This window comes from Phaethon lepturus, unplaced genomic scaffold (genome assembly GCF_000687285.1).
Source record: "Phaethon lepturus isolate BGI_N335 unplaced genomic scaffold, ASM68728v1 scaffold47723, whole genome shotgun sequence".
NCBI classification, from domain to species: Eukaryota; Metazoa; Chordata; class Aves; order Phaethontiformes; family Phaethontidae; genus Phaethon; species Phaethon lepturus.
In genome coordinates this window covers 3-16,472 of record NW_010529249.1, presented here as the reverse complement: position 1 = coordinate 16,472, position 16,470 = coordinate 3, and the positions used below count along the sequence as shown (strand labels likewise).

Genomic DNA, 16,470 nt, shown 5'->3' with positions numbered 1-16,470 from the left:
AAGAGCGGGAAAGGAAGAGACGACGTGAAGAAGAAGAAAAAGAAAAAGAAAGGGCTCGTGATAGAGAGAGACGTAAAAGGAGTCGTTCACGGAGTAGACATTCAAGCAGAACATCTGACAGAAGATGCAGCCGTTCACGAGACCACAAAAGATCAAGAAGCAGAGAAAGAAGGCGAAGCAGGTACGTGTGTGTATGTGTGTTTCATGTAACTTTCCAGAATGTAAAGATCTTGTGGGGACTTGATCTGTCAGCCTGGGTCACATCACCGATTTGTTAGCTTCACTGTTCTTAACTCTGAAGTGAAGACATACTTTACTGGTTCTAAAGATAAGCAAGTTTCTGCTGTGTGTTCACTGTCTTCTCTCTATTTTTGCAAGTAGATGATACCACTGTGGTGGAAGTGGTCTTATGAGGGAGCTTTGAGAAGGCAAATGCTCCCAAAGAACAGGGAGTTTTGTTTTTTCTTGTTTGAAAAACAGTCTTGTTTTTTTTTCCTGAAGTTGGCCTTCAATTCCTGGTAGCAGATATTTTTAAGCTCTGTGGTTCAGTGTTTGAATAAATGAAGACGGCAATATGAAGCCAGGTCTTAACGTCCTGAGAAATATTTACATACAGTATGCTAAGGCTTGTTTTAAATGTTTTCTACAAATAATCAATGTATTAGAAAGTGCTACTGTTCTACTGTGTTATCTTCTGACTTAGAAAATACCAGCTGACATTTACATTTTTGACATTTTGTCTGGATGTTAAGGAGTCGTGACCGAAGAAGAAGCAGGAGTCATGATAGATCAGAAAGAAAACATAGGTCTCGCAGTAGGGACAGGAGACGATCAAAAAGCCGAGATCGGAAATCCTACAAGCACAGAAGCAAAAGCAGAGAGAGAGAACAAGACCGGAAGTCAAAAGAAAAAGGTATGTTTGTGTGAAGACTGAGTTCTTAGTAATCCCTAAAGTCTCAAAAGCTCTTAGTCTTTCAGTGAGTGACTGAAAGTTCTTCTTGGCATCAAATCAGATGTGGTTTTATAAGCTGTATATGTTGCTGTTAAACAATTTGAAGCATTTTGTTTGTTCCAGTTATTGTTAATGCACATGTGTGCATGTGTACAGCCCAGTGTCCACCTCTTACCTGTTACAGTACTTATTAAAAGCTTACCACCTTGTCTGCAAATTAAGTGAGAGGATTTTGATGTATTTTAAAACCTGTTTACTGTTTACCTTTAGAAAAACATAAGCCTGTAATCAGATTTTCATAAGAGTAAATAATCTTCTCTTCCTACTATTAGCACATATTTCTGTAATGACCCTTTTGCTGGTGTATGTTTTGTGGGAGATTGGTAGCTGGTTTTTCACCTATACCATCTATTACTTCTCTACACTGTCATGTTTCCTTTGTTTTCCCTTAACAGTGCTTTTAAGTTGGTTTGGTTTGATTTTTTTTTTTTCCCTAATGTATGAATGCAGGCCAAGAGAAAATCTTGCAGAAGTTCTGTAATGCTTTAAATTACAATTCCATGCCCTCTCCCCAATATCCTGCTCTTCCCCCTTGTTTTGTTGTTTTGGGAACTTTTTTGTTTGTGGGGTTTTTTTGTTTTGTTTTAAATGAAGTGAGAATTGCTTTCTCAGTATTCAGGTGAGTCTCAGAGGATTGCTGTATTAGTCCTTGGAACGCTTTTATAGCAGTACATGCCATGTACAACAGCATTGATGGTGACTTGCTGCTTCATCAAAGGCTGGTGTTCAGAAACTTTACCTTTAAATAGGATTAAAAGGAGCTATAGAGACAACACTACAGATTCACTTTCTCTGAAAAGATACTAATTCATTCTTATGGCTGAATTTCCCTCTTCTAAAAGGCTTTTGAAACTTCTGGAGGAATATAATAGTAACTTCTGGCTTAAACAGCTGGCCCTGTTGGGGTGCTGACTAACATCCAGTCTGAAACAGCCACCCCATTTCATTATTAGAACTGATCATCAGTAATGGATGAAACAATTCTGTTAATGTTTCCAAGGTACTTTTGAGGTTCTCGGGAGTGAAGGGTGCTGTGTGCATGTTTCCGGATTGCATAGGCCTGTTTGCCCTACCCTTACTTTTCCATATTTATCTAGCAGATTAGTTCACAGAATCATTAAGGTTGGAAAAGACCTTCAAGATCATCAAGTCCAACCATTAACCCAACACCACCATGTCCCCTAAACCATGTCCTGAAGTGCCACATCCACGTTTTATGAACACCACCAGTGATGGTGACTCCACCACCTCCCTGGGCAGCCTGTTCCAATGCTCTCTCTGTGAAGAAATTTTTCCTAATGCCTAATCTAACCCCCCCTGCTGCAACTTGAGGCCATTTGCTGGTTACTCCCAAAATGTTGGTAATGCTTCATGTATTTTTCCTGCCTGACTTCCTTGGACCTGTTTAATTTTTCTGGTTTGTACCACGGTGCATCTTTAGTATTGATTCTTCTCACATTTTGCTTTGCCCTTTATAAGCAAGTGGTTTCTAGCTGCTTGCTCATTGGCAGTCGAACTGATGTGTAATGTTTAAACTCAGATTTGGAATTGTAGCCTATATCTGTCCATTTGTTACCTTATTCCTACCTGATGTGCCTTTTTTGCCTACTTTATGAACAGATTTCTAGTGCTTAGTCAAGAATGTCCTATTCAGTATTCTGTGCGTACCTATGCCTATAAATAACTGTGTTCTTATTTATTCAATTTAGTCTGTTTTTGAGCTTAATGGCTTTTTAGTTCTTTCCTTAATACTTCCAGAAATAGAGGAGCTAGTGAACTTTCTTCAGCGTCTCAATATTTTTAGTTTTAACTTGACTAATTTCGTTGCTGCCGTTTTATTTGCTGCTTGCTACTTCCTTCCTCCAGAAATGAGAACAGTGAGGTGATGCTATGAACTGTGATGAAAATTCCACATGGGAAAATAAAAAAAAAAAATTTTTTTTTTTTTTTTTACTATGTGATCATAACATTTGTAGAAACACAAATAGGCCTTAGAGTGGGACTTTATTGCTGAAAAAGTTTGTGGTTTTCCCTTTGTTGGGAAAATCTTTAATTAAAAAAAGAGGGAGGAAAAAAGGAAAAAAAACTCAAACCAGTAGTATTTAACAAGCAAGCATTGAATTTCTATGATGAAGCTGTAAACACCATTACATCCTCATGTTTGCAATGTGGCATTGTAGGTAGGTAGTTAAGTAGATAGCTTGAGAGCTTCATATATCTGAAGCTGGTGGCTGGCTACCTGCTCTATGGTTTGCACAAAAAGAAGCAATGTAGAAGTTAAGACTTAACTCATTACACTTACTGCTCCATTGGGAATATTGGCTTCAGAATCTAATTGTCTTTATATCTACCATTGATCTGCAGTTATAAAAGTAAGCAGCAAAGGCCTGTTTGTAACTGCTCATGGTAGTGCCTTTCATCTTAATCTCAAACTGGTTTGTAAATGTGAATCTTAACAGGGGAAAAAAGGCAAAGCACAGTTGCCCAAGACTTGCCTACTGTTACACATTAAATTAGTGCCATACATTGAAAATTCAAAAGTTCTGCCTCCTTGTTCACTAAAATAGTGTGGAATACAGTGACCTTTAAGAGTGTAAGAAAAAAAGTGTATGTAAAAATGGAGACACTTAATTTCTGACTCAAATTTCAGTAACAGGGATACATTTGCTAAAGGAGGGAGCCACCAACCATGAACACCCCCTGAACATTACTTTAATATAAACTAGCAGAACACAACAACTGTTCAAGTGAATGAACTTCAGAGTAGGTGGAATAAATAGTTTAGGGTTTTTTTAAGAAAAGGAAAACATCTGTTCTGCAAGTACCTTCATTTTATGAAGGGTTAATACTGGAACATGCCTCTAGACCACTTTAACTTGGCTGTCTACCTTCCTTAATTGGGATTCATATACTTATAAAAATAATAATATCTGTGATAGTTTTCATGTTAGTGATTAAACCTCAGCAAATACCGTCAGAACACCTGAACCCTCAGTAATACTGGATATTATGTTTGACTGATTTTGCATTTTCTGAGCGGTAAAACCATTCACATTATCTTGGTAAGAATTCTCACAAAATATATCTTAGCTGCCCACATGAACTCAATCAGAAAAATATGCATGTGTTCAATCAGGAAGCAAAATAAGTATTATGTGATTATACCTGAAATAACATACACAGTTTCAACAGCAGATTAATTGTATGTGCTTTTAAAGAAAGAAATCTTACTGATCGAAAATACAGTGGAGGAATTTAACTGCTTGCAGATACTTCAGGAGTTGAAAGAAGTTCAGTTATTGGACTATTTGTTGAATACACTTTCTCAGTTCTGCTTGGCAAACTGGAGGTTTGCTATGGTAAATTTTATTATTATTAAAGTTTTTAGAAGAGTTTCGTCTTTCATACCGCAGTTTAATAGTAGTTTTTTAACCTTAATCAAAATTATCCTTCCTGACCAAATTCAAGAAACAAACAAGACAGAACAAAACCCTGCACACTGCACATCCATAGGGCTATTAAGATCTACCATATCTACATAGGACAGAAGATAAGATTATTGGACTGACTACTAGTCCTCTGCGGGGAAACAAGACTACTATTCCTCAGTGGATCTACGTGTGCATCGGAGATACCTATAAGACACAAAAAGAAGACTTTTTAACAAGGTTAGTTAGAGTGCAATCTACCTGCGGAGTTGCAAAACTGAGGGCAGACAGATACAAAATTATTAGTTGCTCAGTTAGCTTTTTGACATCGCTGCGTGCTTTCTCCAAGCACCGTGCACTGGATGTGCTGCTTCAGCTGAAACCTCAGTAGTAGTGTTCATTAGGCAGTTGCCCTCCTTTTTGTGTGGGGGCTTTGCCCCTCCCTTTGGTGATCTGTTTCAAAACAAAGAAGTTGGGATGTTGCTTCTCTTTTAAAGCTTAATTTCTGCTTGTCTTCTGGAATATAAAAGTGTGTTATGCCAGTCTAGATAACATTATTTAAAATAGCTTTTTCAGAGTGTTCGACCTGTGTGCTCCTGTGTTGGGGATCTCTCTCTCTCTCTATATATATTTTTATATTATTTATTTTAATTGCCCGGATAGCAGGGAATAATCAGAAAAAAAGAGCATGAATGTTGTTCTGTGTGATGACATCCGAGAGGTTGGTTTTTTGGATTTTTTTTTTCTCTCCAAAGTGTCTTTACTGATCAAAGGTTGAATATTATGGTGTGAAATAATAGAGAAAGAATTGATATTTTTATTAAATTTGCAAATACTGAATTTACAGATGAGGCACGCAGCTCTAATACTGAATGTTTTTCTTTCCATGGAAATGTTTTTACTTCTGGCTTCCTTCCTTTGAAGATTATTGAGGAAAATATTACTTTTTCAGCAGTGTAGTAAACTTTTCAGTCAGCTTTCAAGTTCATGATGAAATTGTGGGGTCCTTTCCATCTTGCTGTTCCTTTGCCTTTGGAAAACAGTGCTGTTTATATAATCTTCCAAACTGTCTCCCCAAGTTATTAAAATAAGTAGATTATAAATGACTGCTGTTTTGATAAAGTTGAGAATTAATAACGCTGGCAAGCGTGCAGCTTCTGTGGCATATTGTACAGTCAAGTTAATTTTGATTGTCACTGTGGTCCCCACCTTCAAAGCTAGCAGTGCTTAATATTGCTTGTTTCCCCAAGTATTTGATTGATTGGGGTTGCTAGTTTTTTTAATTGGCAAGTATTGATTTATTTGATAATGCACAAATGCATTATCCCATCACTCTTTTTCTGATTTTCTTTTCAAGAAACATATTTAATGAGAATTGTAAACCAAAGGCGGCCCTACACATCATAAATTAAAACTTGGGGACAGAGAGTCCCATTATAAGTAAGGAAGCCGTGCACCATAATTACACATTTGCCTAACTTCTTGACTGCCTCTTTACCCACAATTTATATACTTCAACAGACAGCTGAGTAGCTGCCTCCCTTAGGAGGTGTGCTCTTTCTCCTCTTTTCCCCACCCTGTACTGTCCCCTTTGACCTTTGTTGTACCCTTTCCATTCCAGCATGGTAGTCTGAAGCCTATTTCTGTAACTTTTTGAGTATTACTGTTACTGCTATAGAAAGTAACTGTCCCATTTTGTATGCAATATATATCTCACATGTGCAATGTTTGTTTTTACTTTGAAATCCATGGTCAATGTCTTCTTTCATGGCAGAAAAGAGGGGATCTGATGATAAAAAAAGTAGTATGAAGTCCAGTAGTCGAGAAAAACAGAGTGAAGACACAAATACAGACTCGAAGGAGAGTGATACTAAGAATGAGGTCAATGGGACCAGTGAAGACATTAAATCTGAAGGTGACACTCAGTCCAATTAAAACTGATCTGATATGACCTCAGATCAGACAGAGGTAAGTGCATTATTTCAAACTTTGATTAGGGCTTTTTGTTACTGTTTAACAGTGCAGCGTAAGTATGCACAGATGAAGATGGAACTAAGCCAAGTAAGAAGACATACTAAAGCACCTTCTGAAGGAAAAGACAGTGTAGTCCTGCAAAACATTTTGAGGTACATTGTTTTGTCTCAGCTATTTTGTAGCAGACTCGTGCCCCCATTAGTGTGCCTCTTTGGGACATATTTGTAATATAGTCACCATAGAAAAATAAATTATCCTTTTTTTATTTTTAGGGATTTTGTTATCGTTTTTTTTTAAAGTTGAACTGTTTTTGTATTTAAGTCCATATTGTGTTGGTACATCAGCAGAAACTTTTGCTTTAATACTTAATATTTGAGGCACATGTTGGACTACTTTGTTTTCATATAAACTGCTAGTATTTCTTTGTCAAGGATGTTTCTAGTTTTTTTGCTTTATTGCCTTGCATTCTAATGCAGTTTGTTCTGTAACTCGAGAGCCAGTAGCATTGGATTGATGGAAGTGTAGGGTTTATGAATTATTGCAGCTGACTACCATACCTCACACAGCGTTGGTGTTGTGAGCGGCCCATGAAAAGCCAAATTAAAAATCAAGGATTCAGTCAAACTAAGCAGGTACTCATGCCAGGTACTCCTTTCTCTACCCACATCCATGTTTGAATGCTGTTGCCTGTAATCTTTAAGCTTACTGTTGTGTTTTTGATTTTCAAGATAGTGAAAAGGACTTTTTGTGTATTGTGTGAATACTGTAAATCTGATGTTAACAGAATGGAATTTTCTTTCAACTGTATGTAGGGATGCAGTGCTGCCCAGAATTAGATATCTTTAAAGAGTTTAAAATGCAATAAACACTACATAATAATCGCCTTGTTACTTTCAATGCAATTCAAGTCTTTAAGAGGTATGTGTTTAATATTTCCTACTGTGTAGGAGAATTTGCAGTCAGCCATAGCACAGAGAAGTGGAATGGCTGGTAACAGACTTCTAAGGCAAATGTAAATACAAAGACAGATGCCACCAAATGATTACAATGTTCATGGCAAGATTGTATGCTGAAAAACTGTTTGTGGGAAATGAAACAGCTAAACAATAGGAAATACAAATACTGTATTAAAAGGAAAACTGAAAGTTTTTTCTCCGCTCTTGACATAGCTTTCTTACTCTTACAGAAGGTCTTTAGTTGTATTCCTGAAATAAGGAACTAACAATGGAGAGTACAGCTGATAAATGAGCTTCTTGCAACATAATTTGTTACTGTAGTTTCAGTCTTTGTGCTAGAAACTCTTAAACACTTAATGTTGACTATTAAACCATTAATGCTACATCATTGCTTCTAAAGCCAGTTATATTCAATGTTGACATTTTTGTAGAGTTAAGATGACAGCTAACAACTGGGCCAATATATGGGAATGGTAAACTAAATGCTCTTAATGCTGTCTAATTGTCTGTTTTCCCAAAATTTTGCATTGTAGGACTACTACATGAAGAGTCTGCGAAGACAGCGGAAGACAGCTTAAACTGAAGATCTGCTTTAAAATGAGGTGAAAGAAAGCTGTAGTGGCGTAGAAAAATATAAAGTTGAGTTAGAATTTTTTTTTTTATAAAATTTAATTCAGGACTGGTGTTTCCTCCCAGAGTTCAGAAAGATGTGTTGATAATAGCACATATGCTACTGAGAATATAAGTCCTGTATCCTTTTTTTCTTTAAGACTTTTTAAGATAAGAAACCAACATAACCTGAACACATGGCTTGCTCAGTGTTTAATTGCAAGTTTTCATTCTTGGACTTTCAAACACAAGAATAAATGTTTAGTATTTGTGTGAATCGAACTAAAATGAATCCCATTTTTACAACTAAGCTATTCCTAGCTTCTTGATATACGAGAAATGGAAATAAAGTATCTTTGAATTTCTGTTACAAATTTGATTGTCTCTGTCATTGAACGTTTAATATTAAATAAGTTTCTTTCCTAATAAATCTACTCCTGTCTTCAAGCTTAGTCCATTAATTTGGATGCCTAGTTACTCTGTGGTGTTTGTGGGTTGGAGGTTTTTTGGTGCCATCAGTTAGTATTTCATTTCAATCTTACTTTTTCAGCAGTTAGATGGCTGTTGGATGCTGTCCCCCCTAAAAAGTGCGGCAGTTGTTCAAGGAATTACAGAAATCTTGCAGTAAAAATGTAGGCCATAAGCCCTTACAAAGCAGTTAGACCTTTACAGCATTATCATAAAGATGCCACTGCTGAGATCGGCTATCAAACTGCCTTTATATTTGCACTGTAGTATCAATTTGGAATATTAATTAACAACTGTCTGCAGTTGGTAAGCAAGTGCAGTCTGCATGTTACAACACGTGCAAGGGGAAAAAAGAGACATTTCTCTTGCTTTCTTGTGAAGCTGTAGTGCAAGCAAGTATAGTTCTTATTCGAAAATAACTGCAACTGTACTAGTCAGCAGGAGAGACAGTAAAGTGTACTTCAGTGCTGTGTCTGTAAGACATTGAATTGACTTCTTTTAAAAAAGCATTATCTTTCATATTAGTATTCAGGACTTGACCGTACATGTAACTGAAGTCATACATGGAGAAAGCACTATCGTAACTTGCTGCTTCTGATTTTGCTGTGCTTTATATTGTCTGTTGGTCCCTCTGGTGAAATGAGTGCTGTTTTTTTTTGCTAAGGAGGGATACCACATGCAGCCAGCCATGTTCCCCTTTTGACTTTTATCATTCTAAAGCAGGGGCACAGAGGATTGAGACTGGGTGGTAGGTTTTTTTTTTTCTAAAAAAAAAGAAAAATAAATGGAAGTGGGAAGCAGGTAAAATTACAATGAAGCTCCAATTAGGCATCTTACATGAACACCTCTTCCTTTTGAAACTTGTGTAAAGAGACAGGATTCAACTGCTTCAGTGGCTAAAATATTTGTCTTGCACCTTCCATTGCACATACTTGTTATAGGACTAGCATTTTCCTTTCCTCATTTTGCACAGGTATAAATGATAAAATGAGGTAACTTGTGGTAAATTGGACTGGGATTCAGATTCTGACATGTCTGAGTGTGGTGTCTTTCTCTAGTGCATTGAAGATGAAGGAAAAATTCTGTCTTTCAGAGCATAGGAAACAGTGCCTCTCTAGTTCAGATTTGACTGTAACGAGCGTCTCTACAACACATTCATCTGTGTGAAAAGTGTCATCTTCAGAGCTCAAGCCCAAGATAAATATCTCATATTTTCTAGGAATGCTATACAAAAAGCAAGTAGCTTGCTTAAGTAAGCACCTCCTACATGCTTCCTCCACACTGGTTTTGGCAGCTTGACAGTCTTTTATTAGGTGTTAAAAAATGTACTGGCCCATGATTTTTCAAAGTTGTGTTAGATTTTTAAGAGCATCATGTCCAGCCTAGAATGCCATGTATCACACCATACTCGCCACCCCCTGAAAAAGGAAGAGATCTAGGTACTTGAAACAACTGATACTTTAATATAAGTGAAGAGTAGCAATGTCAGTTCAGTACAAGTTTGTAGTGCAAACAAAAGTTGTCCTTGGAAGAACAGTAAGTTTTGTAAACTTAGTTTCAGTTGTCATATCAACAGTTTATTGTTCAAAGGAAAAAAAAAAACCCAACAAAAAACAGTTAACGTAACTAGTGTGCCTTAGAGTTTATCAAACTGCATAAAACATACAAAAATATTTCTCTGAATGCATAGACTTACTGTTATTATTACAGTCAGATCATGATTAAAGTTTTAGTCTTATTACATTAACAGTTACTCTTTATGGAAACTAGAGCAAATAAAGCTTTTTTTTTAAACCAGCTGCTCCTATAGCTGAATCTTCAGTAATTAGTGGAAGCAGTCTTTACACTGATTTCCTAACCAAAGGAACTGAAAAGAAATCAGATACTCTGAATTTTGAGCTGTTTAACTACTACTGTTTTTCAAACAGTTATTGCACATACTCTGAACTAGCCTCCAAGCAATGCTGAAAAGATAAATCTACATTGTTAAAATAAAAACCCTTTTCCTGTCCTACAAAAAAAAACAAAGCGGGAGCCACAGTTAGGAAATTTTACTTCATACTGTGTCATGGTCTTGAGCTTACCAGGAGTTGAATCGGGCTTTAAAGTAGCCCAGCTCCTGATTGGAGAAGGGCCAGGACTGAGAATGGGGCATTGGCAGTGTTTAAGTAGTAAGATGTATGTAGAGCAAGTGGGAAAGGATGATAATTATTTTGGTAAAATCCAGAGTCAAGCATCTCTTCTGCTGGCAGAAGGGGTTTCTAATGCTCTTCTGGCATGCATGCTTTTACTAACCTTGCTTAGGAGCCACTTCAGGGATAAAGCAGCTGTGCTGCAGGAAGCAAAGATAGGGTGGCAGCCATGCTGCATCTACCAAAACATGTTGATTGTACTATTTATGGTCTGAATGTCAACATTACAGTCCAGATCAACAACAAACACTGCGTCAGCTGTGCATAAACTCTGCTCTAATGCAGCTTTAATAAAGCAGAGATGGCAGGGAAATCAATACGGGGGCGGGGGGGGAAGCAGCTCATGTCCAGAAACAGCTCCCTCACTCACCCACCCCAGTACCCAATTAAGGTTTTTGGTGCAAAGGTTGTCAGTGTAGTTTTTGGTACAGAAGAAAACAAAAAGCCTCCTAATGTATAACTTTGCAGACTACCATGTTAACAGGAGAAGCTTCAGGCTGTTAATACTCCAGCAATGCTGTGATTTAAATACTTTGTTCGGGACTGAAAGGGAGTGACTTCAAGGTGTGTTTTAATGATAACTTCCACCATTCATAAAACCACAGAAGGATGTTTTCATTAGTGACTTGCTTAAATGCAAGTTAAGCAGTCTGTAGCTTAACCAGAGTCTGGGGTTTTTTTCCCCCCTCAAAAAACTCAGTTGAAAGCACCTGGAGGCATTTGGCCCTTTCAGTACTCCTTTGGCCAAAACTTCTGACACTATGTAAAAGTGATAGTAGACTGTGCAGCATGTAAAGTTACAGGTTATTTATTTGCTGATGATGTACATTTCCAGTTTAGTATGGCTAATGAAGAACATGGTATGCTCCTTAGAGTTGTGATACCTCAAGAGTATACTGTTGTGCTTCTCCTGCTCCTCACATGGCAGAAACAAGCCACACACCCTGTAACTAACTGGTCTGTGAGGATGGGCCGTAAAGAAGTTACCTGACTTAACAGTACTGACTTGTGGTGCGAGTAACGCATAGTCTCCTCACATTGTTGGGAAAATACGTAAATAAAACCATGGACGCAGATTTGTGATCCCCTCTCGAGCTCCTGAAACATCAGGGCTTTCTTTTGAACGGGCACTTTAACTTGCTTTGTTACTTAAATGCTCATTAATTAAGAGAGGCTTCTGTAATTTTTTTTTTTTTGTGGAGGTATGCCATCACTTAAGTTACAGTATTCTCATATAGGAAAGAAACATTTAAATGTGGATGCTCCTACTCCACTTATTTTCAGCCCAGTGAAAATACGTCTCCTGTCACTTCAGAGCATTAAATATTTCTATCTATCTCCAGCAGGCAAGACTTGTAAGTCTTTGTGAAGGGGCAAGAGATTAAGGACTTGCAGGTTTTACATTTTTAGAGAGCAGCTGTTCGTTGTGTGCCAAATACCCTCTCACATTTAACTTGAATCAGGAAGTTTAAAAAAATATATCTGTACACACAGACACACAATTTCCTAATCTCTTTTTCCATTGGTCAAAGAGTGGGAGTACTCGACATACTTTTCATATCAATAATTAAGTCTCTCCTGTCTTCTGTTGCCAAATACAACCAATAAACTTCATTGAAATACATTGGAAGCATGTGATTTTAGTAGACAAATGAGGTATCCCTTATCTGAATACAGTATCAAGTAAAAAAATAAAAGTAAAGGGGATATTAAATATAAAAGATAAACTATTAGTTAAAACAGTAACCCTAACAATAACTTAAGGTTTTACACACACTTAATTCACTGCCTTCAAAAGGCAGCAGCATATAATTACGAGGTTTTCATACTCTAGATGCATCTAGAAGAGTCAGTAGGTCAGCTTTGATGCTTTACTATTGTAGCATGGTCTCTCGGTCAAAGTTGATGCAGCATTTCTGAAAGGAGAGCTGTCACTTTTCACAAGAACTAACTCCAGCTCTTGGAAGTCCTGAAGTCTGGCAACATCCTTGTCCTTTTAAAGAACAGACCTATGCATTACTTCTAAATGTATTTGTAAATAGTTATAATAACAGCGAAAGGAAGTAAAAACTAAAATTCCAGGGAGGTGACACCCAATGATAGGAATAAATAATGAAAGAAAAAGCATGTTTGGGTTTTTTTTCTCTCCTTGAACCTTGCTATGATTTGACTGTGTTTGTGCATGTCACTTAACTACGAGTTGTGACCAAATTTATTTCATTTAAAAACCTCCAGAATAGCTATTTTTGGAACAGAAAAACATGTTCATTTGTTAATGGGCTGTCTGTCTTTAAATTATTCACATGCCAATTTGTGGGTTTTTTCCTATCACTATTTGTTCTTTTTAGGCAAGCAAACAATGAAGCAGTACATGGCTATTACGTTAAAAGCACACTAATGCACTGCTGCTGATTGATACATTAAAAAAAAAGCCAAGCTGTAATAGTTTCATGCGCTTTAGGAGCTGAAATACTCTGCCTGTTTTGACAAGAATATTTTAAAGGAAGTTGTGATAAAGTTTTAAGAAAAGTCCAATATACTTTTTAATTTGTGAGCTTAAGTCAGTTTTTGTTTTTTAACACAAGGCCATCCATGTTTTGCTGGTCTTTTTACAGAAATACCTTCTGGGATGTCTGCATAGCGCAAAGTCAAAATCTCCGATTTCAATTCTTACCTTTCTTACCAGTGTATTAGGTAATTTTCTGATCTTCTCTACTTGTTCTGGATTAACGCCCAATTCACAGCAACTCACTCTGAGCAGATCTTGGTAGGTCAGTTCTTGTCTGTCAAGTTCAATTTCAATGAAGTCGTTGTCTCTGAGGTTCTGGACTCTCACCTTAAGCACAAGTTCTGATTGAAAAAAAAAGATTAAAAAATGTTTTCCTCAAAAAAAACCAACCAAACAACCCAAACCTAACACTAATAATGTATACCTTTGATACTATATAATACCTTGCAAAATTTGATTTTTTATATTGCTTGGGCTGATCTTTCCATCGGTTTGCAAAGTAGTACCATGTTTAAAATACAGTATAACAGTTACTTAAGCAGAGCAGAAAAAAAAAGTTCTGGGTACTTTTGGTCAAAGAATTCAACATCTCTGCCTCTATTCCACATGAGTCTGAAAGTGGAATGATTCTTTGTCTTTCACCCACTAACAAAAACATGGAACAGAATCCGAAAGAAGGATGGGAAATGACACTCCATTACCTTGCATGTTATATGGGAAAGTGCCCGTAAAGAAAAAGGGCTGAAACGTTGGTGCAGGACCTGTGGGTGAACTGTCGGTTTGCAGAGGTGCAGGCTGTTTGGAGGCTACCGGAGAGAACAGCCCTCTGCTGTGCGGCAGGGAGGGCTGGCAAAGGCGGCCGTTCTGTACTTCGGGCTCGATGCATTTTGGTGCTGCGGTAGTCGCCGATGGGGCAGGCAGCTGTTCTGCAGCATCCAGAGCAGGAAAATCATCTTCGCTGTTGCACGATGTGGGTGTGCATATGCTTTCAACCTGAGTTGCTGATGAACAAGGACTAGTTTGACACTGGGAAGCAGAAGAGATGGAAGCGCTTTCATTCTGGGATTCTGCCAAGCTGTCTGGAATGGTTTCTTCAGTGGAAACGTAAGGGAATGGAGGGTTGGCCAAGTAGCTTGCGACAATTGGCAAATTTAAATCCTTCGGTCCTTGACATTCAGTTTCTTCCTCTATTAATGAAGTTTAGAAAAGGGAGGGGGTAGGGGATGGAGAGAGGAAAAAAACCCACCATGTTATTGGATAGATGTTTCTCATTTTGAACATAGTTAGTTTTCCTATTGCATCTTAAAACCATATCACATTATGAGGTAATCGAAGGGTGATACTAATTTATCATAAGCATGTAACACCTGGAAGGCAAGCAGATATAAAATGAAAGACCAATGTACAAATTTCTACAATGTATTGTGGTTTTTAAAAGCAAAGTGGGAAAAAAAAAACCCATGTTGAAAGATACATCATCTCTAGCCATGTTATTCCAGTGTTTTCAAAGGAACTGACCAGTCGTTCTTCACTAAATCTCATTTTGCAATGCTTTTAAGAACACTACTGTAAATAGTTTATTATGACCCATGCCAACAAATTAAACTGAGCATTTCTTCAGATAAGTGAACATTTGATAGAATACCCAAGCCAACTCTCCTCTGGCTTAAAAGTACTGCAGTAAATAATATTCTTCCCTGACTGAGGATTACAGGACATCAGTACTAATGTCAAAGCAGTTCAGAAAGATCTGCTCAATAGCACTACAATCCCAGAATAAAAACATTTAGGAGAATATAAGTGATATGTGTTTATTCCCCAGGAAACACGTGAAAGCTTAACAAGACAGAAAAATAAGGCAACTGTGAACAGAGACTCACACACACTTGATGGTTTAGATGTTAAAAACAGAACACAAGTCGTTTGCCATGAACTAAGTCTGTGAGATGAGCACCTTGCCCAAAAGAAAACAAAAATGCTCGTGCAAAGACCATGCCATTCCTTCAGTTGTGACTTGTAACCTCATCATGATTTTAGCTGCGAAGCCTATCACTGTAGAGAGCAATTTAAGTGCAATTAGCAGACGAGAGAACATCAGCATTTCCAAAGGTGAAGCACTTTAAAATTTTAATCTGGAGCACAGTACCTAGATGCTGATGGAAATAGGCACTGGCAGTGTTCAGGAGTGTCACATACATTGAACTAGGTTTGCTGTTCGTACGAAAAGTGTGATATGACAGAATTTTGGGGCAAAAATTAAATCGTACTGCAAGTCACAGTGTAACAAAATGCTCGGAAGCAATAACTTCTGAAATGCTGCAGTTCTGGGTGGATTTGTAAGATTTCTTACAGTCGGACAACAGTCAAATTGTACAGTTGTGAAAGCCTCCATCTGCAGCCTGCATGCTAGCTTCTGCTTAACGAGCAAATAGGACTGCAGCAGCACATTTCCCGAAGTATACAGCTCTTCAATCGTTATGCCACAGCTCAGAATAAAAGGCCTTCCTACCTGAAATGCCCAAGCCTGTTTGCCCGAGTCTGAATTACAGTTACAAATCGGAGTTGTCTAATGAGATACAATAGTCTTAGCCAAAGTTTTGCCAACCTACAACCTCAGATAAAAGCACTAAAAATGCTTCAGTCTTTAGACCAAGAATTCTAGATGACTTTTAAGATGGGAACTTAAATACCTCCTAAAATCTTCTGGATGTCTGGTTTTGAAGTTAACTGTGCAGCCAGCTCTCCTTTAGCGGTGAGGATCTGCTTATCTGCACCAGCGTCCAGCAGGCAGGACACCACTTGAGCATGGTTCCGCTTACAGGCCCAGTGCAAACAGGTCCTGCGGGGAAGGAAGCGGAGGGGTTGTGCTGTCAGCCTCAGATCTGTCGCCCGGCTCCTCCCCACGTGCCCGTCCTAATTTGCCTGAGTTGCATGTAGAGTGACAGCAACTGGGAATAAAGTTTCCTTCATTGCATCACTTTTTTAAAGTTATGAATCTATTCTAAGTTCCGCGGGGCAAGGCCCTCCTTCGCCTTGCTGCAGTGTAAACAGTGACTGTCCCACAGAGCCCTGTTGGTGGACGTGCGCTTGAGCAACTTCAGAGGAGTTCCTCGAGCAAACGCGTCGTGGCAGGTGGAAGGAGAACGGCGTCTGTTCTGATGATCCTCTTTAGCAGTAAATCTCAAAGCCTCCTGAGATTAGCATTTCCTTTTTCGTAAACAGGAAAACTAAGAAACAGAAGGGCTGCGTCCCCAGAGCAGCTCTCCCCCTCGGCTGAGGAGGGGTGCCCAGCCTCACGTCCCATACGCGGCCGGCCAAGCCC

The 16,470-nt window shown here is 38.1% G+C and overlaps 2 protein-coding genes across 2 annotated transcripts in view; one reads left to right on the top strand and one right to left on the bottom strand.

The window, feature by feature from the left end:
• The window catches only part of LUC7L3 (LUC7-like 3 (S. cerevisiae)), a 13,247-nt gene extending 4,894 nt beyond the window's left edge, over nucleotides 1–8,353 (top strand). Inside the window, exons 8-12 of the mRNA XM_010283873.1 lie at nucleotides 2–181; nucleotides 753–913; nucleotides 6,215–6,355; nucleotides 6,461–6,566; nucleotides 6,981–8,353. Coding sequence (XP_010282175.1) covers nucleotides 2–181; nucleotides 753–913; nucleotides 6,215–6,355; nucleotides 6,461–6,566; nucleotides 6,981–7,005 — 613 coding nt within the window. The 3' untranslated portion in view covers nucleotides 7,006–8,353. The remainder of the gene's footprint in view (nucleotide 1; nucleotides 182–752; nucleotides 914–6,214; nucleotides 6,356–6,460; nucleotides 6,567–6,980) is intronic.
• Nucleotides 8,354–12,488: 4,135 nt separating this feature from the next.
• On the bottom strand, nucleotides 12,489–15,987 carry LOC104618321 (ankyrin repeat domain-containing protein 40-like; the record flags this gene model as incomplete). Its single annotated transcript, XM_010283875.1, has 4 exons — nucleotides 12,489–12,632; nucleotides 13,314–13,489; nucleotides 13,850–14,335; nucleotides 15,839–15,987. Coding segments are annotated over 4 exons (955 nt in total), but the record flags the coding sequence as incomplete, so codon positions are not given.
• Nucleotides 15,988–16,470: the final 483 nt, after the last annotated feature.